Raw genomic sequence first — 25650 nt, 5'->3', positions numbered from 1 at the left:
ACCAACCAACCAACCAACCAACCAATTAACTAACTAACCAACAAATCAAACTTGGATTTGTCCATTTCTTGATATCTAACTTATAAATTCTCCCCAAACTTCTAATTTTTCCAATTGTTTAACCATCATCTCCCTCTAAATTCCAGTTTAACTACTTTGTCTTTCAAATCATCACAAGAAAACCTCGGGTAGGTTATGTACCTGTTGCAACCTGGGCCTCAGATTGTAGGTAAGTAGGTAGATTTCTATGGACATTGAGATTCAATTCACAACACGTCAGCAAGCCACCTTGTATAGGATGTGTTTTGGCTGGGACTTGGAATTAGATTCTTCTGTGTTGAGTTACAAAAGTTTAACAAACTCCCTTTGTGTGTGTGTGTGTGTGTGTGTGTGTGTGTGTGTGTGTGTGTATTTGTGTATGTACTTTCATAGGTTTCTGTGTGGGCATCAGAGGTCAACACTGGGTGTCTTCAATCATCTCTACCCTCCTTTTTGAGATGGGTGTGTTGCTCACTGAACTGGAATACAGCAATTCAGCAAGACTGGCTGGCCAGTGAGCTCTAGAGATATATTAGTCTCTTTCTCCTCACCTCTGAGATTTGTGCATCCAGATTTTTTACATGGGTGCCAAGGACCCAAACTCAGGTCTTAATGTTTGTATGACAAGAACTTTACAATTAAACCATGTCCCCAGACTTTCAAACCTCCTTTTATAGAATCATTTGCCCAAAGGATTGTCTCTTAATTTTCTTCTCTTTCACACAGGAAAGCACGTCTCAAGGACAACCCAGTGAAGAAAAACAAAAAACAAAAAACAAACAAACAAAAAACCTAGGAAGAAGGTATATACAAGTTCAATAGAAAAACATACATTCAACAAACAGTATATGGAAAATGGAGTGTGAAGAGAGTGATAAAAATGTTTTTATATTTCATAGTGGGTCGATCATAACCCACAAGTAAAACATTGTATTGCATGACTATAAAGCAGGAACAGTTACGGCCAACTCTACTGTTCATTTGAGCATCCTCATGGTATTCACAGTCATTACATATGAACTTCTACCAGTGTATGGACCCACGTTAGACAGGTGGACTTATCACAGTGTCAATGCTATGGAACCATCTTACTTACTCCTTAAAGAAAAACTTATATAGAGAGTTATATATGCTCTAGAGACAGTAGTCCCCCAGAGACTAGACATCTTCTCCTTAGTCATATAGATTTGATCTTGGAAGTTGTGATTGGAGAAATTCTAAAAACTTCCCATATGCTTTTTCCCACAGAATTCCTGAAAATGGCCATATAAAACAGTAGGCTTCTGTAGGAGAAAAGAGAAGTTTCTTGAGGAAACTGGTCAAAGAGAATGAATGAGCATATTGAATTTGACCCTGGAAGACAAACAACCTTGCCTATGATGTTAGGATGGGCACTTAAGCTGCTATGTGACTCTTAAATTATTATTATTATTTTTTTTGCCAAAAATGTAGGTTCTGGGGCTGAGAACATTAGCTACTGCTCCACTTGGCTTCCTTTCGAATAGTGAGGTCCAAGAGATAACAATTCTCGAAATCCTTTGCTACCCATCAGGTGCCACTTCTTTAGGTGTGGACTTCTGGTTTGCTGGAGTCCTTCCCTTATGACCTGACTTCATCTCCACAGCTTGAGTCACAGAACTGTGTCACTACAGTCAGAACATCCTGGAGACTTCTGAGGTCAAGTTCACTCTAAAATCTATGGAAGTCTTCCCATCATCACTAATGACCTCATGGCTGGAAAGTTTGAATTTTGCTAAGAGCTATGAACATGAAATAGCTTTAATTAAAGAAAAAGATACTCAATAATTGTTGGCTTGACATTTATAAGACAATAATTCGGATAAAATCATATTCCATGAGAGAAATGGAATGTCCTCTTATGCTATTACCAGAATCTGAGGGTAAAATTAATTTAACTTTAAATAAATCTTCAGAAAGTTGTAACAAACATACCGGGCAGCTTCTGAGTATCTCTCCAGACATCTAAACACGGCTGCCTGACGAAGATGGTTTCGGAAATAGGCTGGGTTTAAAACAATACTCCTGTAAAAAGATGAAGGAAATACAAATGCCATTAGATCCTTAAAGGACAATTACCAGAAGTGTAGAGGAACGTAATCACATGTATTCAATTTTCAATATCATCTTAAAATGAACTAATAAATGAGAACTCTTCTGTGATTCGTCAGAGAAGACAAGCAATCCAGCATGATTGAAAAACAAATTAAGTTTGCATCATAAAAGCTACTTGGCAGCACTGACGTAGTAATGATAAAGCAAACATACCTAACTTATACTGTATATACCACATGGTGCTGTTGGATTTGCTTATGACAATATACAAGTTGTCCATCGTAGGCCATTTACGGTATGCCTTCTTTAACATTTTTTAATTATTTTATTTTGAATTGTTTTCATACACATTTATGTCTAAAACCTTGCACATGCGCTCACCTCTTCTTTTCTTTACCTCCTTACTCCTTTGTGTCCCTAGGCAATTTCACTTCTACTTTCATTGCATGCACTGGCATGGCTACTTCGATGAAGGGGGAGATTGCAAATGGGGTTGAATTTTGGGTAAAAGGAGCTGTAACTGAGGGGTGGGGTCAGACTCATTTGAATTAGATACTGAGGCTTTGTGGAGGTGTGGTGGCATGTTGGGGGAGAGGCTTTGTACCTCAGCTGAGGGGGCTGGTTTTGGCCTTGCCAATTTGAGGAAGGGATTTCTTCGGTTCGACCTTCGTTTTCTGTTCAATGTAATTGCAAGACTTGGCTCCCAGAGAAGCTGGTCATTGCACGTGAGCTGCTCCTGATGTTGCTGGGTCCTAGAGTTTTAGCATTTCAACCCAAATTCAGTTGCAAAGAGCATGTGTCTGCTGTCTTCTTTCTGTAGAGATAAACGGAGAGGAATTCCCCTTCATTCCTTCCTCCAGAGCTTGGCAACATTCAAGACATTTGACAGAATTGGGATCTGGGCAGATGCATTTCACACCCATCATCATTAACAGAGAGACCTCCAATAGTGAAACTTTCAAAGCAACCTTCTACTAAGCTTACAGATGTGGGAATTTAGATGTTAAAGAGCCAACAGGAGATTACTAAGTAACACTTTGTAAGATTGCCCATGGGCTGATGGGAGTCGTTTGGAACTGGTTATTTATTGAAATAAACCGTTGACTTTTATTGTGAGAAGTTCCAAGAGATATAAACCATTGTCTTAAAAATGCATGTAAACATACATGAACAACTTTAGAGAATTCATGAGACTCTTTGGATCTAATCATGAACTTGAGGTTGAAAAACTCATAGATTAAAATAATTCCATTCTCAGAAACATTGTAAAAGGGAAACAACCCCCTGTATCTAGCCCATGACGCTTGTTAAGTCACATGATGACGAGGTGACTCACTCCAATGGAAACTGCAGTTAAGAGCCATTAATAGCCACATATCTCTGTTGCTTACTATCCTGTTTCTTCTTCAATGGCTTCTCAAGCAGAAGGGTCCCAGTTAACCAGAGTGGGCTGAACTCCATGAGCAATGATTTGTGAAAATGAATATTTACTCCCCAAAGAGCAGGGAACACTTGTTTTGGTGTGAGATCTAACTTAAATGTAGTATTCTTAGAATTACCACGAAGCTCACTTGATACAACGTAGAGCTGCTGACAGAACCCACTGTTAATGCTCTGAGGTAGAGCCACTGATCAGCACCCACTGTTAACGTTCTGTCAGTTCAGATAAAAACAAGTTTCTAAAGCAGGCTTACTGCCTCGGTCTTCTGAAGGCAACCTTCACACACAAGCCAAAGTGTTTAAGAACACAGTTCTGTCTCAGAAGCTAGGTTTTCTGGTTCCTACCCGAGTTTTTCCTTTGGATCCCAACTGTTCCATCCCTTCATCTCCACATGTTCAGAGGCGACGGGGCCGGTTGTTTAATGAGTGCATGTTGCTAGTCTGTAATGCACTGTCCTGTTTCTCCTAAAGAGTTTTCCAAGAATCTTGCTCTGATGGACAAATTGTTTTTGACGCAGAAGGGATTAGGTTGAAGGATGGAGGGCTGTAAGTAGGAATGAGGGAAAAGTTGAACAGATCGGGGGGGGGGGGGCAGGATGCAGAAAGAGTAGCTTTTCATGTGGGCAGGTAGACCATGGAAAAGGGGACAGCATGGGAGCCATTCTGATTTTTATAAACCACTTGTAATTATGAGCCTTCTGTGCTTCTGAACAAATACTGAATCAGATGTTGGTCTATTGTTAGACTGGCCTGTGTTATTTTAACTACAACCTCATCCTCCCTGAACCATGTGATTCCCCACTTGAAAGTGGGGCTCCTAAAGAAAACACAGACCCAGTTTCCCCCATGAAGGTGACATCATAAAGGGACGTTTAGAAATGTTGGAAGAGAGGTTACATCTGGCCAGCCATTATTTTTGACCCTCTTGTAGTAATTGCAGCTTTCCCTGTTGCGCTCCTGTGAGATATTTGGCAGGCAAATGTTAGTGCTGGTTGCAAAGCCTTAGTTTCCACACTTTTATTAATTTATTGATGCTTCTTCAAATGACATGTCCTCTTAAAGATCTATTTTAGGATTTGTGCGACATTTGAGGGAATGTTAACTTGTTCTTTCAAATGTCTGATGATAACTTTTTCTTTCAAACGCCGAGAAGTAGAAGGCTGACTACATCAGAATGGACAGTGTCCCCAGGGCTACCATGAGGAAACTGTAATTGTAATCAGAACAAGGCCTCTTCACTGATTAGCCTCATTTTCAGCACAGGGAAATGACTCTGAGTTAGGTATGCTGATAGCACTGCTGGGAAGAAGCAGGAATCCTGTCAGAGGAGTGATAGGAAGCCCAGAGTTTCTGAGAGAAGAATGGAGGTGGTGAGAGCAGCAGGCCCTGGCTACTCATTTGGTTGTCAGGCATGGCATCATGTAAAATAACAGATTATGTGGGGTAGAAAGTTAGTTTCAAGAATTAATTTGTAGCATGTGGTAGCCTTACACATTTTATGATTTCTGTTTGTGGACTCCTTAACATTTATTTCTACAGTAATTCATATAATTTGATGTGTGTTCACCTTGATCTGACACAGTTTGGTCAGAATGTATGTCTGTTTCAGCCTTATCCTTGACTTCCTGATTCATTTGGCCAACAGTTTATCCTTACACCAGTGTTGTGTGCTGAGTTCACAGGCATACCTGTACCTGTGCTGGGACTGACACGCCATGCTCCCTGTGACCTGTCTTGTACTGTGACAGAAACTGTACTAAGTATCATGGGTTTGGAATAAATACCCTTCACTTCCTGGAAGGGAAAGAGCTGGCTAGGGTCTTTGTTGTGAAGAACTGTATTAGTTATTATGACACACTTATCGTTCTTTATGAAGTTTATAATCTTTATCTGCTTAAATTGAAGAAACGTTGAGCCAGGCGAGGTGGGGGAATGCAGGAAGATTGCAAGTTAAAGGGTATATATACATAGAGAGATCCTTCTCAGAACAGACTCAGAAACAAACCCGTAATAAATACAAACGAAAGTGCTAAACAAAACTAATAAAACCAAAACATGATTTGATGAGCTTCAGTGCAGTACTAGTTGATTTTGGCATAGTGTTTTCTTATTCCAAAATGTAATACTTTTTTTTTCCTTAAACAGTTTTTATGGGTCTCAGTATCATTTTAACATTCTTTTTTTTTAAAGATGAATTGGGGTATTGTACAAGCCTTAATTTTTTTAATTGTTAAGATTTTGAGTATAATTATTCAATTTCTCTCTTCCTTTTGCTCCACTCAAAGTCTCCACTGAACCCCTTCTTGCTCTCTTTCAAACTCATGCCTCACTTTTTATTAATTACTCTTACATGTACGTGTAAATGTATATGTAAATAATGCACATCACTAAGCATAACCTGCCCCTTCTGTATGATGTTACCTGTAGATGTATTTTCAGGGCTGACCATTGTCCTGGACAAGCCATTGGTGTTCTCTTCCCTGGAGAAGACTATTCTCTTGCTCTCAGCATTCCTTAGTTGCCTGTAGATCTTTGTGTAGGATTGAGGCCCTGTGGTCTTTTCTCTGTCTACTTTGGCATGCCTGTTGGTGTCCTTGGTATGTTTACTGATGTCAGCTCATGCTGGGAAGTCATGTTGGTGAGATTTTATGGGTGTAGCTTCTTGCATTACTAAGGAGCTCAAGTCTTACAGTAAACTTCTTCTGTCTCTTACCATCTTTTACCCACTCTTCCACAATGTTCCATGAGGCTTAGGTATGTGAGTTGTTTTGTAAGTGTATCCACTGGGTCTTTTAGCTTTTAAAAATGGTTCCACTAATTTCATGTTAGTTCTTACTTTTGAAAGTTGTACACAAGAATGTATGTAAACACACATGTTCTTCTGTGCATGTATGCACATCTGCACTTTGTAGTTCAGAAAATGTTCACCAGCAGCACTGAAGATTTCATTAGAATCTAAAAGGTTGGCTCCCACTTACCAGGCACATAACCTTCTGAGCCTGAGTTAACAGGTCGAACAGGTGATCTGCATGGAGATGCATGTTTGAGAAATGCTACATATATGCATGTAAGACCAGAATTTCCTTCCATCATAGTCTTAGCACTTATTGTTCTCACTTCTAATACTTGAACTTATTTTGTATTCTTCTAACTTAATATCATAGCAATTCAGATTTATTCACATTGTCTGGAAATATTGTTACTGGTGAAAAAAATCATATCTAGTTTTCTTGTCTTATTGTGTAGACTAAATTCTTTTTATAAGGGAATTAACTAAAAGAAAATCTAGGGTCACTTCTATGTTCCACTGATATTTTTTATTTTATATAGCTTTGAGAAAAATAACAGGATTCTGTTTTTTTTGATCTTATGTAGTAAAGAATTAACAATGATTCACAAAAATTATAAAACTAAACCAAATATTAAAGTTAAAGATTAAGGATGCTATGCTGTTTTTTTAATATAAAATATTATTAGATTGAAATTGAGCTGTCAGGGACTTAAACTTTGCTATTCTTCTTAAACTCATTTGGTTATAGTTATTAATTTTGCAGTCTGGGTTTTCAATTTGCCCAACTTTCATACAATTACCTCTTACTATCCATGGGCCATTGGTTTCAGGATCCCTGTGGGTTCCAACGTTTGTGGTGCTCAAATCTCTTGTGTAAGATGCAGTGGTTCGTATCTGTGTGGGATGTATATATGTCTTTCTGTTACTTTAAATCATGTCTAGATTACCTATAATGCACAATGCAATGCCATTGCTATGTGAACACTTGCTACAATGCATTGAGTATGGAAGTATAAAGCAAAAAGTATGCGCATGTTCAGTCTAGAAATGTTCATCACTTCCTGGAACATGCTTGTTTCCAGGGGAATGGGGTTGGGGTGGGTGTAGGGGTTGTCACAGAAGTCTGCCATGCTGCTCTTTCTCAACTATATGTCTGCAATCATTGCTATCTCTCCACAAGTAGTTCCCTTGCTCATTTTGGTCAGTGGGAGAACAGATTGTGGGCTTCTACATGGTTTCTGACAACAGCACAAACCACGAACACACAGAGCCCCCAGCTGCAGTAGGTCTATGGACCCAGACAACGATCTTAGAGGGGGCCTGGACCACGGACATCATCTCAGGTGGCAGCACAGGCCACTCACATCAATATTTTCCCTGGTGACAGAAAGGCCCATGGACATCAACATGGCTTCATGTTGCAGCACAGACTACGAACATCTGCATGGTCTTAGATGATAATGTGAGTTACACACATCAACACGGACCCTGGTTGAGGTAGGACTGTTGGTTTAGACATGGCCTTCAGTGGCAACATAGTCCCAGAAATCACCATGCTCAGGTGGCAATGAAGGCCACTTAGATCAGTATGGCTTCCAGTGGCAGCATGGCCCTCAGACATCAACAACAGGGCTTCAGGGAGCAGTGCAGACCATGCAGGTCTTGTGGTCTTTGGTGGTAACATGGGCCACAGACATTGACATGAAACCCAGATGCAGTAGGACCTCGTCCCCAGACATGGTCCTCGGTGGCAGCATGAATCTGGACACTGCCATGGGCCTCAGGTGGCAGTGCAGGCCACTCACATCATCCTGGCCCTCACAGTCTTCACGTCTACAGTTCTGCCTCTCTCCCCAGCGCACTAAACTGCTCTGCATTTTTATCTCTTCCATCACTCCATCACAGATTTGCTCATCATAGGTGTTCCACCCTGGCTGGCTTCTGCCACCGTCACTGTGAGGCCGGATGGCCTACGGAATATTTTCTATTTGTAATTGGTTAAATTAGCAGATGTGGATCAAGAGAAAGAGTGCTAACTGTATTTACCAATCAAATTTTGTCATCCCTACAATTTATTTTTCTTTTGTTCTCAATATCTCAAAAACGTGTGTTTTCTTTTTAGCTTTTTGTTATCTCTCCCCTGACTTTAGCTTTGATTCACAAGAAGGGTGAGTATATTTTATTTTGCTTGCCTATAGCATTTCTCTCTAGATAAACTCTAAGTACCTTTCCTCGGCTTTCTGTAAAATTTTAGAAAAATGGAACCGTACAGCAGCTACTATTTTCCTTCAGTGCTGAAGGGCAGATGCAGGGCCTCATCCACTCCTGAGCACTTTCCCACTGAGCCCTGCCACAGTAGACAGCCTTGCTTGGTACAGCATCTTTCACAGTCGTACTACTTTTGCATCCACGGTTGCACGATTAAGTTTGCTCTCCTTTTTGCTCTTTTAAATTATCAGTGCACCCTATTGTCACTTTGGTCATTTAACAACTGAAGATGTTCTGTTTTCATTGAATAAAATAGCTGCACCGATCCAAAGCTTTAAGTTTCATTTGTCTTAGGAAAACACCTGGGATGAGCATTGCAGGTTCCGTGGTGAGCATGGGCTTAACTTTATAAGAACTTGTCTATTCTCTTACCAGGAGGCCCGTAGTCTTCAGCATTTCCCTCCAGGGGTATATGCTACTACCAGCCCCGAGCTTGCAATCCTGCTTCAGACTTCTGAGTTATGGGATTACAGATGTAAGCCACCATCAAGAGATCTGGTATCACAGATACATGTCTGCATTGTTTGATGTGAGCCTCTCTTATGTTTACTAATTTATTTTTGTTTTTTTTTTCTTTTAAATGGTCTTACTATGTACTCTTGCCTAGCTTAGAACTCACTATGTAGAACAGTCTGGCCCTCTTCATATAGAGATCCACCTGCCTCTGTCTCCTGAGTCCTGTAATTAAAGGCATACATCACCATGCTAGCTTAGTATTTATCATTTGGTTTTAATTATGTATTTTCTTTTTCTAGTGCTAGAAATTGAATCTAGGGGCTTGTGCTTAGATAGACATTCTATCTCAGAGCCCACAAGGCTATGCCCAAGTTTGTACATGGTATAAGGCAAAGGCAATGGGCATTTATTGGTGTTTATAGCTGTGTAGATTTTTTTTCCCTTACAACTTCATTTCCCCCCACACTTGCATAGAACTTTAAAATACTTTACTTTTCTGTATTTTACAAAAAGTGGTATGTTAGTTGTTAAAATTGTCCACTGAGATTTTTAAATCTTCACATAAGTTTAGGGAGTTTTGATATCTTAACAATATTGCATAATATAATCAGTAAATAGATTTCTCCACAATTTAGTCTTCATTTCTCTCCTTGATGTCTTAGAATTCCTAGTATGAGAAATCTTACACAAATAAGTTAGGTCTGCTCCAGAGTACTTGATGTTTTCTGTTTCCATAAGGGATAATGATCTTTAAGTTTTGATTTCTCTCTGCTCATTGCTGACTTAGGGAAATGGAACTGATTTCTTTGGACATTGATTTTGTACTTTGATATATATTTCTAAGGGCATTTACTTCTACAAGCTTTCCAAAGATATTTTAGCATTTTCTACATGAATTGCGATATCTTCTGTAAATAAAAGTGCTTCTTGGTTTTCAATCTATGGCTTTTAGTTCTCTTATTTTCCTTTTTGCATGTTTTAGAATGGTCAGTATATTCTTTTATTGTTGATACCTTGTTTTTATCACGTTAAAACCCTCTGTGCTTCTTAGATATGTTCTTTGTCATTTTTTTTCTCCCTTAATTCTGGACACTTCTTTCCAAGTGTCCTTTTCCTAGTCCTCATCTTTCTGTTTCCGTCTTTGTGGGAAATTTCTTCTTAACACCCAAGCTGTGTTGAACGTGTGGTTTGCTTCATGCTAAAGAGTGTCCTCTGTTTCTTGTTGATGAGCATGTGAACCCTTGATATCTTTCCGGAGTGAAGACAGGTGACGGTTTCTCTCCGAGAGAGAGAGAGAGAGAGAGAGAGAGAGAGAGAGAGAGAGAGAGAGAGAGAGAGAGAGAGAGAGTTTAAGCTTTCCTCTGCTTTGGCAGCAGTGAAGGCAGGAACTTTACCCCTTTCTCCAGAGAGGAGATTTGCTTCTAGTTCTTCGCCAGATGCTATGACTTTTTCCTGGCTCTGTGAATTTGGACAGTTGCTGTTATATCTCAGGGAGCTGATGGATATATACTCCTGAGACAAACCCTGGTTTACTTTCCCAATAAGGGGATGAAATCTTTTAAAAAAATAATTGGGAGAGGTAAATAAATGTGAGAATTTCCAGGATTATGAACTGTTTTAATCTAAGCAGAGAACAGTTTCTCAGAGGGAAAGAGTGTGACAATAACGCTGGTTAAGCACATAATTCAGTAGATGATAACCAGTTAAAATGTGGTCCAGATTATCACAAAAATGGCATCTCAATATTGTGGGTTGCCATAGCCTTTTTGTAGCTATATCCATTCAAGACTAAGATTTTAAAAAAATGAAGGAATAGCTACAAAATATGGCATACATATTATATAAACAATAACCAATACCACTGCAGACAGAAGCAAAACCCCAAATGATCACGGGTAGTTCAAAATCAGAAGCCTATGAATTGAGTCTTGCCTTGGGTTCACCAGTGTAGAAAACGGTTGGATATTTTGTCTTACTATACTTTGTGATACAACAATATAAACACAATTGCCACGGACCAGGCCTAATCGGCCCCCTTCAATCTGTGGGAATCAGGGGTTCCAGCAGATGGGCATAGAGTCGGTGGGAATTGGGATGACAAACAGACTGGACACAAGGGAGTGTGGATCTGAATGTAATTTGTCAAATCAAGCATCAAACTTTTTATACAGAAGAAAATAGGGAAGTTGGGTGACACACCGGCAAGGTACAATGAGGTTACTGGATTCTTACACAAAACAGAGGAATGCAAACACGGAAGGACTAGAAGGAAACAACTGGGATAAAATTCAATGTTAACAACTGGGATAAGACAGCCAGCCACCTTCCTGGTGAGAGCACGGGGGTCTGCCCGGCCTGAGAGGTTTGTGGCACAGGCGCCCGCGGGAGCCTTCTTGGCTCCGGGACTCCGCGGAGGGCAGGCTGCACGGGTGACCGTGTGGAATACAGAGTGCCAGCCGTTTCTGGGACGGGCGAGAGTCGCAGAGCTTCTGGGCGGCGCCATCTTCAGCTCCAGACAACCAGCCACCTTCCTGGCAAGAGCCACAGAGCTTCTCAGGCGGCGACATCTTCGACTCCAGACAACTGGCCACCTTCCTGGCCAAAGCAACACAGCTTCTGGGAAAGATCCTGTTTTGGGCCTTCACCTTCAGCCAGGAGGAGGTCCAAACACCAGATAACTGTACACCTTCCCTGAAAGAGGAGAGCTTGCCTACAGAGACTGCTCTGACCACTGAAACTCAGAGAAGAGAGCTTGTCTCCCACGCCTGCTGATAGAGGGTAACAAAATCAACAGAGGAACAATCTCTTAACAAAGACAACTATAACAACTAACTCCAGAGATTGCCAGATGGCGAAAGGTAAACGTAAGAATCCTACTAACAGAAGCCAGGACCACTCACCATCATCAGAACCCAGAACGCCCACTTCGCCCAATCCAGGACACCCTAACACACCTGAAAAGTAGACCTGGATTTAAAAGCATATCTCATGATGATGGTAGAGGACATAAAGAAGGAATTCAATAACTCACTTAAAGAAATACAGGAGAACACTGCTAAAGAGTTACAAGTCCTTAAAGAAAAACAGGAAAACACTGCTAAAGAGTTACAAGTCCTTAAAGAAAAACAGGAAAACACAACCAAACAGGTAGAAGTCCTTATAGAAAAACAGGAAAACACATCCAAACAGGTGATGGAAATGAACAAAACCATACTAGACCTAAAAAGGGAAGTAGACACAATAAAGAAAACCCAAAGTGAGGCGACGCTGGAGATAGAAACCCTAGGAAAGAAATCTGGAACCATAGATGCCAGCATCAGCAACAGAATACAAGAGATGGAAGAGAGAATCTCAGGTGCAGAAGACTCCATAGAGAACATCGGCACGACAATCAAAGAAAATGGAAAATGCAAAAAGATCCTAACTCAAAACATCCAGGAAATCCAGGACACAATGAGAAGACCAAACCTACGGATAATAGGAGTGGATGAGAATGAAGATTTTCAACTCAAAGGACCAGCAAACATCTTCAACAAAATTATTGAAGAAAACTTCCCAAATCTAAAGAAAGAGATGCCCATGAACATACAAGAAGCCTACAGAACTCCAAATAGACTGGACCAGAAAAGAAATTCCTCCCGACACATAATAATCAGAACAACAAATGCACTAAATAAAGATAGAATACTAAAAGCAGTAAGGGAAAAAGGTCAAGTAACATATAAAGGCAAGCCTATCAGAATTACACCAGATTTTTCACCAGAGACTATGAAAGCCAGAAGAGCCTGGACAGATGTTATACAGACACTAAGAGAACACAAATGCCAGCCCAGGCTACTATACCCAGCCAAACTCTCAATTACCATAGATGGAGAAACCAAAGTATTCCACGACAAAACTAAATTCACCCATTATCTCTCCACGAATCCAGCCCTTCAAAGGATAATAACAGAAAAAAACCAATACAAGGACGGGAACCACGCCCTAGAAAAAAACAAGAAGATAATCCCTCAACAAACCTAAAAGAAGACAGCCACAAGAACAGAATGCCAACTTTAACAACAAAAATAACAGGAAGCAACAATTACCTTTCCTTAATATCTCTTATTATCAATGGACTCAATTCCCCAATAAAAAGACATAGACTAACAGACTGGCTACACAAACAGGACCCAACATTCTGCTGCTTACAGGAAACCCATCTCAGGGAAAAAGACAGACACTACCTCAGAGTGAAAGGCTGGAAAACAATTTTCCAAGCAAATGGTCTGAAGAAACAGGCTGGAGTAGCCATTCTAATATCGGATAAAATCGACTTCCAACCCAAAGTTATCAAAAAAGACAAGGAGGGACACTTCATACTCATCAAAGGTAAAATCCTCCAAGAGGAACTCTCAATTCTGAATATCTACGCTCCAAATGCAAAGGCAGCCACATTCATTAAAGACACTTTAGTAAAGCTCAAAGCACACATTGCACCTCACACAATAATAGTGGGAGACCTCAACACACCACTTTCATCAATGGACAGATCGTGGAAACAGAAACTAAACAGGGACACAGTGAAACTAACAGAAGTTATGAAACAAATGGACCTGACAGATATCTACAGAATATTTAATCCTAAAACAAAAGGATATACCTTCTTCTCAGCACCTCACAGGACCTTCTCCAAAATTGACCATATAATTGGTCACAAAATAGGCCTCAACAGATACAAAAATATTGAAATTGTCCCATGTATCCTATCAGACCACCATGGCCTAAGACTGATCTTCAATAACAACATTAAGAATGGAAAGCCAACATTCACGTGGAAACTGAACAACACTCTTCTCAATGATACCTTGGTCAAGGAAGGAATAAAGAAAGAAATTAAAGACTTTTTAGAGTTTAATGAAAATGAAGCCACAACGTACCCAAACCTTTGGGACACAATGAAAGCATTTCTAAGAGGGAAACTCATAGCTCTGAGTACCTCCAAGAAGAAACGGGAGAGAGCACATACTAGCAGCTTGACAACACATCTAAAAGCTCTAGAAAAAAAGGAAGCAAATTCACCCAAGAGGAGTAGAAGGCAGGAAATAATCAAACTCAGGGGTGAAATTAACCAAGTGGAAACAAGAAGAACTATTCAAAGAATTAACCAAACGAGGAGTTGGTTCTTTGAGAAAATCAACAAGATAGATAAGCCCTTAGCTAGACTCACTAGAGGGCAAAGGGACAAAATCCTAATCAACAAAATCAGAAATGAAAAGGGAGACATAGCAACAGATCCTGAAGAAATCCAAAACACCATCAGATCCTTCTACAAAAGCTTATACTCAACAAAACTGGAAAACCTGGACGAAATGGACAAATTTCTGGACAGATACCAGGTACCAAAGTTGAATCAGGATCAAGTTGACCTTCTAAACAGTCCCATATCCCCTAAAGAAATAGAAGCAGTTATTAATAGTCTCCCAGCCAAAAAAAGCCCAGGACCAGATGGTTTTAGTGCAGAGTTCTATCAGACCTTCAAAGAAGATCTAATTCCAGTTCTGCACAAACTATTTCACAAGATAGAAATAGAAGGTACTCTACCCAACTCATTTTATGAAGCCACTATTACTCTGATACCTAAACCACAGAAAGATCCAACAAAGATAGAGAACTTCAGACCAATTTCTCTTTTGAATATCGATGCAAAAATCCTTAATAAAATTCTCGCTAACCGAATCCAAGAACACATTAAAGAAATCATCCATCCCGACCAAGTAGGTTTTATTCCAGGGATGCAGGGATGGTTTAATATACGAAAATCCATCAATGTAATCCATTATATAAACAAACTCAAAGACAAAAACCACATGATCATCTCGTTAGATGCAGAAAAAGCATTTGACAAGATCCAACACCCATTCATGATAAAAGTTTTGGAAAGATCAGGAATTCAAGGCCCATACCTAAACATAATAAAAGCAATCTACAGCAAACCAGTAGCCAACATCAAAGTAAATGGAGAGAAGCTGGAAGCAATCCCACTAAAATCAGGGACTAGACAAGGTTGCCCACTTTCTCCCTACCTTTTCAACATAGTACTTGAAGTATTAGCCAGAGCAATTCGACAACAAAAGGAGATCAAGGGGATACAAATTGGAAAAGAGGAAGTCAAAATATCACTTTTTGCAGATGATATGATAGTATATATAAGTGACCCTAAAAATTCCACCAGAGAACTCCTAAACCTGATAAACAGCTTTGGTGAAGTAGCTGGATATAAAATTAACTCAAACAAGTCAATGGCCTTTCTCTACACAAAGAATAAACAGGCTGAGAAAGAAATTAGGGAAACAACACCCTTCTCAATAGTCACAAATAATATAAAATATCTCGGCGTGACTCTAACTAAGGAAGTAAAAGATCTGTATGATAAAAACTTCAAGTCTCTGAAGAAAGAAATTAAAGAAGATCTCAGAAGATGGAAAGATCTCCCATGCTCATGGATCGGCAGGATCAACATTGTAAAAATGGCTATCTTGCCAAAAGCAATCTACAGATTCAATGCAATCCCCATCAAAATTCCAACTCAATTCTTCAACGAATTAGAAGGAGCAATTTGCAAATTCATCTGGAATAACAGAAAACCTAGGATAGCAAAAACTCTTCTCAAGGATAAAAGAACCTCTGGTGGAATCACCATGCCTGACCTAAAGCTTTACTACAGGGCAATTGTGATAAAAACTGCATGGTACTGGTATAGAGACAGACAAGTAGACCAATGGAATAGAATTGAAGACCCAGAAATGAACCCACACACCTATGGTCACTTGATCTTCGACAAGGGAGCTAAAACCATCCAGTGGAAGAAAGACAGCATTTTCAACAATTGGTGCTGGCACAACTGGTTGTTATCATGTAGAAGAATGCGAATCGATCCATACTTATCTCCTTGTACTACGGTCAAATCTAAGTGGATCAAGGAACTTCACATAAAACCAGAGACACTGAAACTTATAGAGGAGAAAGTGGGGAAAAGCCTTGAAGATATGGGTACAGGGGAAAAATTCCTGAACAGAACAGCAATGGCTTGCTCTGTAAGATCGAGAATTGACAAATGGGACCTAATGAAACTCCAAAGTTTCTGCAAGGCAAAAGACACCGTCAATAAGACAAAAAGACCACCAACAGATTGGGAAAGGATCTTTACCTATCCTAAATCAGATAGGGGACTAATATCCAACATATATAAAGAACTCAAGAAGGTGGACTTCAGAAAATCAAATAACCTCATTAAAAAATGGGGCTCAGAACTGAACAAAGAATTCTCACCTGAGGAATACCGAATGGCAGAGAAGCACCTGAAAAAATGTTCAACATCCTTAATCATCAGGGAAATGCAAATCAAAACAACCCTGAGATTCCACCTCACACCAGTCAGAATGGCTAAGATCAAAAATTCAGGTGACAGCAGATGCTGGCGTGGATGTGGAGAAAGAGGAACACTCCTCCATTGTTGGTGGGATTGCAGGCTTGTACAACCACTATGGAAATCAGTCTGGCGGTTCCTCAGAAAACTGGATATAGTACTACCGGAGGATCCAGCAATACCTCTCCTGGGCATATATCCAGAAGATGCCCCAACTGGTAAGAAGGACACATGCTCCACTATGTTCATAGCAGCCTTATTTATAATAGCCAGAAGCTGGAAGGAACCCAGATGCCCCTCAACAGAGGAATGGATACAGAAAATGTGGTACATCTACACAATGGAGTACTACTCAGCTATTAAAAAGAATGAATTTATGAAATTCCTAGCCAAATGGATGGACCTGGAGGGCATCATCCTGAGTGAGGTAACACATTCACAAAGGAACTCACACAATATGTACTCACTGATAAGTGGATATTAGCCCAAAACCTAAGATACCCAAGATATAAGATACAATTTCCTAAACACATGAAACTCAAGAAAAATGAAGACTGAAGTGTGGACACTATGCCCCTCCTTAGAAGTGGGAACAAAACACCCTTGGAAGGAGTTACAGAGACAAAGTTTGGAGCTGAGATAAAAGGATGGACCATGTAGACACTAGCATATCCGGGGATCCATCCCATAATCAGCTTCCAAATGCTGACACCATTGCATACACTAGCAAGATTATGCTGAAAGGACCCTGATATAGCTGTCTCTTGTCAGAGTATGCCTGGGCCTAGCAAACATAGAAGTGGATGCTCACAGTCGGCTATTGGATGGATCACATGGCCCCCAATGAAGGAGCTAGAGAAAGTACCCAAGGAGCTAAAGGGATCTGCAACCCTATAGGTGGAACAACATTATGAAATAACCAATACCCCGGAGCTCTTGACTCTAGCTGCATATGTATCAAAAGATGGCCTAGTCGGCCATCACTGGAAAGAGAGGTCCATTGGACACGCAAACTTTATATGCCCCAGTACAGGGGAACGCCAGGGCCATAAAAGGGGAGTGGGTGGGTAGGGGAGAGGGGGTGGGTGGCTATGGGGGACTTTTGGTATAGCATTGCAAATGTAAATGAGCGAAATACCTAATAAAAAATGGAAAAAAAAAACAACTGGGATAAAAAACAGCCCCACCTAAAGTCAGTTTAAATTTAGAAGCCAGGGGCAAGGGCTTCGTGCCCTTGACATAGTTCCTATTCTAGTCTATGGTATAGTCCACCTTCCCCCTAGGCCATTGTAAATACTTGTGTATGGGTGTAACTCAGCTACCTATAGTTCTAAGTATCTACTCTGGTTCCTCCTTAGATCACCAACTTCCTTCTTCCTAGATAATGGTAAATTTATGCCCAGGATCAGATCAAGGACTGCCTAGAGTCTAACTTAGCTATATGTCAAAATATCAATTCTTAGGAGCACTTGTAGTAAAGCAATATTAAAAGCACACAGATCCGTTTACCAACTAAAGCAAGGACATTGGAGCATTCTTTATACAGGATGCCACGATTCCAGGAGACTAAGTTTCCATGAACTTTTTGCCTCTGAACAGTGCCCAGGTTTTTGGGACCTGTCATGCTTGTCACTACTGGAGTGGATGTAACACACAATGTATATATTCTCATGCTAAATAAATAGAACAATATTATGTCCATATGGCAAGAGCTATTTTCACTTGGCCACATATTCCCTTGAATCATCTAGCTCTGAGAATCTGAACAGATCATCACCATATTGGATCATGTCTGGAATGTGTAACTGGTCTGGAAAACAAGATCTGCATAGAAAAAAGCCAATATGTTTAGATAATGAAATAGTATTATTCTGGGACTCAATAAGTATTTTCATATCCATGGCCTTTCATGTGGAAACCAGGATTATTATTCTACATGATACCAGATGAAGAAGGGGAAGCATCAGTGTCAGGGAGTTAGACACAGTGCAGTTCATCTCAAGGATGGACTTCTCAGGAACTGGTGCAACAGGCTTTCAAAGACTTTCCTTTAGGGAAACATTTATGTGGTATTTAGAACACCATCTGTCAGGACACGATCAAGAAACTCCTTACTAAGTGGGAGATTAGGCAAAATGACTTTCAAATATCATTATGGATGTCTTTGCAATGCCTTATTCAGCACTGCAGAAGGTCTCTGAGTTTTCCCTCCTTGTAAGTTTTTCTTTACCAGGTTTCCATGATGTAGTTCTGTGGATGCTGATGGGAGCTCTGAGCTGCTAGAATCAATGACAAAGGATAGGCAAGCAGTCACTGCCTGTCAGTGAGAAGAGTACTGCTGAAACACTGACATCAGGGCAAGTGTGTCTTCTGTAACCCTAAGTATGGATGTTTTCTGTTGACATGAGCTTTTCTAATGTCAATCCTTTTGACCTAGCTTCGCTAGTGTTGAGATGCCATCAAACCCCACCATGTTCAGCTGCTGCCGCCTGTCAACTGTAGTGGCAAACATTGTCTTCATGTTTTAAGGCTGTAAGCTGACTTGCCTTTCTTCAAGGCTATTTGCCAAAGAGCAAGGGCCATTCAATGCAAAGATGTAAAACAAAAAGTGTGATGTGTGTTAGGTCATTGCCTTATATAGACATCTGTTAAGATGTGTCTGCACTGTTATACTCAGAGAACAGTAAGAAAAGCCCATCACAAGGCATAATTTAAGGCATCACAGAAGCACAATCAGATGCCTCTGATCAAAGAGAGGGCAGGCACAGCAAGATTGTCTCCTAGAACAAGCCAGGTTAATTAAATGTAAAAATAACTCAAGGAGACAAATAAAACAATCCATATGTCAGTTGTATGATATCTGTATTAAAGTTTTTGTGTATTAAAAAGCTGAAAAGGGCAGCTGTGGAAGGAAAGGTTTACAAAGCGAACATCTGATGTGGTACCTGGTCGACATCATTATGTACAGCAGGCTGCTCCCCAGAGTGACAAATTCTGGAAATGGTGACACAGCACGTCGACACACTTAGCAGAATTCAAGTGTTCACTTAAGCAGAGTGTGCCAGTACATTGCAAGTTGTACATATTGTATCATAGTTATCAAACTGTGAAGAAATTCCTAGATTTCAACAATCAGAGTTAACCAACTAATTAGAGAACAGGTCGGGGACTAAAATTTTTTATAAAGATAATGAACTACTGGCTACTGAACATATAAAAGATGATTCATGCTACTGATACTTAGGAATCAAGGACATGGTGAGGTAACCCAATGCACAGAATAGCTGCAGTTATAACAAACATGAAAACAGCAAGTGCTGGCAAGGGTGTGGGGAGACTGGGACCTGTGTGCTGTTTGTGAGGAAGTCATGTGATGTGCAAACCATGGAAAACAGTGTGGAGCAAGTCTCAAGTTAGAGCTACACTTACTGTATGGTTCAACAAATCATCACTCTTGGTGTATCCTTGTGATTGATAGGTGGTTTTAGTTCTCATCTCCACACAACCTACATTAACCCAAGAAAGAGCCTCAGTGGGAGATTGTCTATATCAGTTTGGCCTGTGGGCTTGCATATAATGGATTTTCTTGATTTGTAATTGATATAGGAGGACCCAGTTCACTGTGGGAAGCACCATTGCATAGGCAGGAAGTCCTGAACCATGGAATAGAGGAGGGAGCAAGGGAGGATGTATTTAACTCTCTTCTCTTGATTGTGGGTATGCTGCAACCAGCTGCTTGACTTTCTGGTTCAACTTCCCCAAAATGGTGGGTTTGGCCAAGAATTCTAAGTCAAACAAATACTTTTCTTAAAAGTTACCTTTTGTAATACATTTTATCACAGCTATAGAGGTAAAGATAGAGTAATATTCAAAGAATTAAAAGAATTGTCTTATAGAAATACACTGCATGTTTATTTCAATAATCAAAAGGTTTAAAAATTTAAGCATCCATTGCTAGTTGAGTGGAAAAGAAAATACATCCTATACACAAACATACACACAGAGAAACATGAACACACATACACAAACACACATGCACACACACATTTTCACACCAGTAAAAATATGTGGATATACATATGTACACATATACATACATATAAACACATACAACACACACATACATGTGAACACAAATATATAGGCATATATACAAATACATAGGCATGTGCTCATACAGACATACATAATACATATATACATATAAAACATGCACAGATATGTACACATACACACATATTCACATACATACATATGTATATATCCATATTTATATACATGCATGTTATTCAGCTTCAAAAATCATAACATACTCTGTGATGTGGTTAAAACCTGAGAAATAAGCATACATGGATGCTTGTCTGTCTCATGTTTTTGGAAGCTGTGAAGTATATGATCAGAAAGCTTATATTGTGAGGATCTTTTGGTATAATATGGTGGCCTGCCCATCCTTCTATTAGGAAACCATGCTGATGAGGTTACAAAAGATGGGGGGGGGTGTTTTGACATATGTACCTGCACCTCACAACTGCACAACTACTCTTAAGACAAGGGCATTAGACTGTTTAGGAAAGTAGTCTGTGTGATATAGTAAGATAAAGGTCCCATCTTACAAATTGTGTAGTATTGAAGATTAAGTTCTATATCATAAACACTGGGGGCAATTTGAACCATAGCGTGTATGAAAACTACCTGGCCAATTTCATAGGTACTGAAAGTACAATGTGTTTTCTGAGTATGAGAGAAGGCCGGGGCTGAAAGGTTGCTGCTTTAGGTGAACAGGTTGTCTTATGGTATTATCGCTGTGAAGAGACACCATGACCATGGCAACTCTTATAAACAAAAATGTTTAATTGGGGCTGGCTTAGAGTTCAGAGGTTTAGCCCATTATCAGCATGGTGGGAAGCATGGTGGCATGCAGGTGGACATGATCTGAAGAGAAAGCTGAGAGTTCTACATCTGGATTGGCAGGTAGCAGGAGGATACTGCCCCACTGTGCCTAGCTTAAGCATATGAGACCTCAAAGTGTGCCCTGCCTCCATGACACACTTCCTCCCACAAGGCCACAACTCCTAAGAGCGTCACTCCCTGTGAGCCTATAGTTTTTCAGAATGAAAAGCATTCTAGAGATGGTTTGCACAGCCATATGAATATGCTTAACAGTGCTGAACTGTTCATGTAAAACTGGGCAAGACTGTAAATTTTATATGTATTTGCCATCTGAAGTGTAAACCAAACAGACAATAATTGAATGAGGGAAGCAAGGTTTAGAAGAGAGAAGACACAGCTGGATGAAGTTAGGACACTGGGCACACATCACTGCTTTCTAAATGTTTGCCTGGGGTGGGTGATATGTTTCTTTCTAGTTTTAGTAGTAGTCAGTGGAAAAAACCAACCCCCTTTAACCAAGCTGTGTGCTCAATTCCTATTGTTCTTGTTGTATAATCACAAAAATCAGTTTATTCAAAGATGTCTAATAATGTAACAATCTGTTCTCTCTGAAATAGATTCACAGAAAAATCAGCAAGTGCCCCGTTGAGTCGATTCTTTGAGACTCACTCAACATAACTACTGATATCAGTGAGACTGTTGGAGTGTGATGAAACCTATGTAAAAGCAACCACCGAATGGGGAAACAGAGAAAACACAAAATAGAGAGATACGTTTTATTTGGTCACTTGTTTCCTTATTGTAAAAGACTAACGATTAGAAGTCAATACAAAAACCAAACATAAAGCCTCCCACTTGCTCCCAAGAGCTAGGGAGTCTACGAGCTCAGTTTACATTTCTCCCATTGGTGATCCAGACATGAAAGCGGCAGCACCCAATTTAATTTACATGGCAGGAATGGAACTATTTCATAAAGTATCAGAGCATAAAATTAGAAATGAAGGCATTGGGTTTTGAAATAAGAAAGCTGCACTAGATTGCTGTCAAATAAAGCATGGCTCTTCCAGAATGGGAGCAGAGGATGTTTTTGTAGAAGCTTGAAAGTGAATTCTAACTCCCCAGGATGCCACCACCAGGACTCACCTCTGGCTGCTTCTCCAGGTCTTTGTGAAACCACACCATGGAAGAAATCAGTTTTGGAGGATTCAAGTAACTTGCACATCTCTTCTCATGTGATTATAATTAACTATATGACTAGTTACATGTGGAAGAATTAAACCATGCTATTATCCCAAATAAGCTTATTTCTTGACATTATCAAGGTACTTAAGATACCTTGATAAATACTTAAATTGCCACACTGTCACAACACAGAGGAAGGCACAGTCATAATGGAATGCTGCATGGTATGGTTCCCATTTGACACACAGTGTCGCCATGTGCCTAGGCTGTCCTCCAACCTTGGTCTGCTTAGTGCTGTGATTGAGCAGGAGTTAGCATACTACAAAGAAGAATTAGGTTCTCTGTGTAAGTACATTTTACACTAGACCTTCGAGTGTGACATCAGCCTGCTTACAACACAAAGATGATCCAGGATGCAAGAGAAATTTTAACTGCTCATCAAGATTATGGAATAGGAGCCTGGAGGAGGGCTCCTAGCCTCAGGTCTCTGTACCCCTTCATTGCAATGAGTGTTTTTAGTGAATATGCATCAAAACAGCATAAAAATAAACGTGTGTCTCTAGTGGAACTAATGCTAATGCTTTTTCGCCTGACTTTTCTCTGTTTTACTTGGCCATTACTCTTTATCCACTGGAAGTTCCTCCAGTTTAGGAAGAGATGCCCCTGCCACTCATTTTCCTGTGTGGACATTTTCGGAATGGTTCATAAACAATAGGTACCTGATGAATATTCTTGTAATAAAAATGTGAATAAAGTGGCTAAATAATCCACTTCTGCAGGAGCTGTCAGAGACACTAATCTAACCTGAGGTTCCCCACTGAAATCTCTCTCTGTTGTTTTCAGGCTGTTAGGTTAAGAGACTGGGCCTGCAGCATTCCTGATGATTGAAGCTTAGCCACCCAGTCACAAAAGAACAATCAAACAGGCATGTAATAGTGAAAAGCTGACAAGGGTTAGTCAGTGTGGTTCTAATGAGAAGAGGAAGAGAGATGGCCCTTGATATCCCTCCCCCTCAAGTCCTTCCTTCCTTATGGTTCTGACATGAGGTTCAGGTTTACACGAAGGGCAAGACGTATGTCTAATCAAGCAATCCTGGTCAAGGGGTATCCTGCCCGTCATTTTCTCTGTTTCAGTCTCTTTCACAGTGTGATCTGACAAAATTTCCAGAACCTTCTGAAAAAAAAAATCACCTTCTGGCACTAAGGTTCTAGTCTTTTCCTTCCCTAGCATGTGACTCAGGAGAAATTCCAATTTCCAAGGTTCATTGTTCCAGTAGTTTTCTCGCCAAATGGAAGGCCATGGCTGCCTCTTTAGGCAATATCCATTCTTGCCAGTATAGTTATGCTATTGTAATCTAATCATGTAAAGGGCCACTTTATAAAAAGCTATACTCCAGTTGAATGTCAAGTTCATACCCTCTCATCATCCCTACCTTTATGCATATGTGCCCAGGTATGACAGGCAACCTGCGTCATTAATAGTATATAAAAGTAGAGGTAAAGTAGGGCCTTTGAGAAAAATACCCTCAAAATTATTTTTCACAATCTGGAAAACGGGAGAAGCCCACAAGCTTGTAGGCTATAATTGTTCCTTCTCATTTTTTTCTCCATCTGTCAAATGTCTAGAGAGAATAAACAGGAAATGGATTCCCATTTATTTTTCATCTACATTGTAATCTAAAGCCTGTCCAGTAAAGGCCTTTTGTAAATCACCTGGTCAGCTCTGCCAACAGAATAGTCTTTAAGTAATACAGTATATCAACCTATCTTTTGACATTTTCATTTTTTTGTTCTTGACATTTTCCCTTAAAAATAATACAGTGTTAGTCTTATTATCTTTACTTCAGGGTCTGAGATACAAATATCAACTATCAACTCCTGTAGAAAAGCTATCAAGATTCAGAAACCCAAGATGCCCATGCAAGGCCCTGCTCATCTGTTGTTGTAATGGTGAGGGGGAGGAGGGTGGGGTTGTGGTGGCGGTGGTGAAAGAACAGGGTGCCAAGTTGTTCGCTTTTTCTATTCTCTGGGTTACTTGGGTGGGATGCAGTTTAGAATGATGGCTTTGAAAAGTACAATTAATAAATTCCCCTGTGTTCTAACCTACAAGAAATGACTTATGATTCATTCAACAACAATTACTGGGTGTGAACTGTGTTCCAGACACTGCATAGGTCCTGAGGAAAAGAGCCAGAAGGGTAAATACATACTAAAAGTGCTATTTTGAGTGGCCTTATTGTATGGGAACACTAAATGTCTGCTTGTGTTCTATTGCTTTTCATGCTGTCTTCAAAGAGCAAATTATGCATGGCTCTTTGAAAGGAACGAAAATAAAAGATATTGGATTCCACTACATAATTTTACTGGATCATAATATGAGATATTTATTTCTCTTAGAATATTGTAATTAAAGGGATTTTTAGAATGTGAAGATTAGAAAGATTTTTGATAGAGAAAATGAAGTGATTTTTATATTCTCAAATACTATACTTATAATAATATCCTGAATGTGTAAGACTGGAGAGAAACTACATTCACATTGCAATATTTTATCTACTATCAAGCCTTTTTTAAGCCTTTCTGCAAAAGCAATGTTGGACATAGTTCCCAAAGTTTATGAAACGTTAGTCATTAATTAGCTTATTCCATAATGGACATTATATTTGTGTATAAAATATCAATCACAAGTAAAATCCTAGATGTTGTATTATATCCTGCTAATTTAAAGTGAAAATTAGACTTGACAGACTCTGGAGACACGGATTGAACTCAGGATCTTTCATATACGAAGCTCATACTTTACCACCAAATTACATCCCCAGACCCTGGATATAGACTTAGCTAGGTTGAATGCTTTCAATGTTGTTTTTAATGCTTAGCTATAAGTTAAATTACTACTACTCAGAGATTCCAACCTAGGGAGTTCACTAAACACTGACATAACCATAACCATACTCCCTTCTTTCTTGACAGACAGTTGAATTTCCTGTCTTGACATTCTGTCCTTTTGGGTACAATCACAGTGATGAAGCATGGAAGCAGGAAGCAAGGTTCTAGGAACAACAGAGAACTCAAATCTGGATCCACAAATAGGAAGCCAAGAG

The 25650-nt window shown here is 39.8% G+C and overlaps 1 protein-coding gene across 3 annotated transcripts in view; it reads right to left on the bottom strand.

The window, feature by feature from the left end:
• The window catches only part of Spata16 (spermatogenesis associated 16), a 345630-nt gene that overhangs the window by 203663 nt on the left and 116317 nt on the right, over window positions 1-25650 (bottom strand). For all 3 annotated transcript variants that reach the window (XM_017319720.2, NM_029150.4, NM_027583.3), the window contains exon 4: window positions 1993-2082. In XM_017319720.2, coding sequence (XP_017175209.1) covers window positions 1993-2082 — 90 coding nt within the window. The remainder of the gene's footprint in view (window positions 1-1992; window positions 2083-25650) is intronic.

The sequence above is a fragment of the Mus musculus genome, chromosome 3 (assembly GCF_000001635.26).
Source record: "Mus musculus strain C57BL/6J chromosome 3, GRCm38.p6 C57BL/6J".
Lineage (NCBI taxonomy): Eukaryota > Metazoa > Chordata > Mammalia > Rodentia > Muridae > Mus > Mus musculus.
Note: the sequence above shows the minus strand (reverse complement) of the source record. Positions and strands in the feature narration are given on the sequence as shown.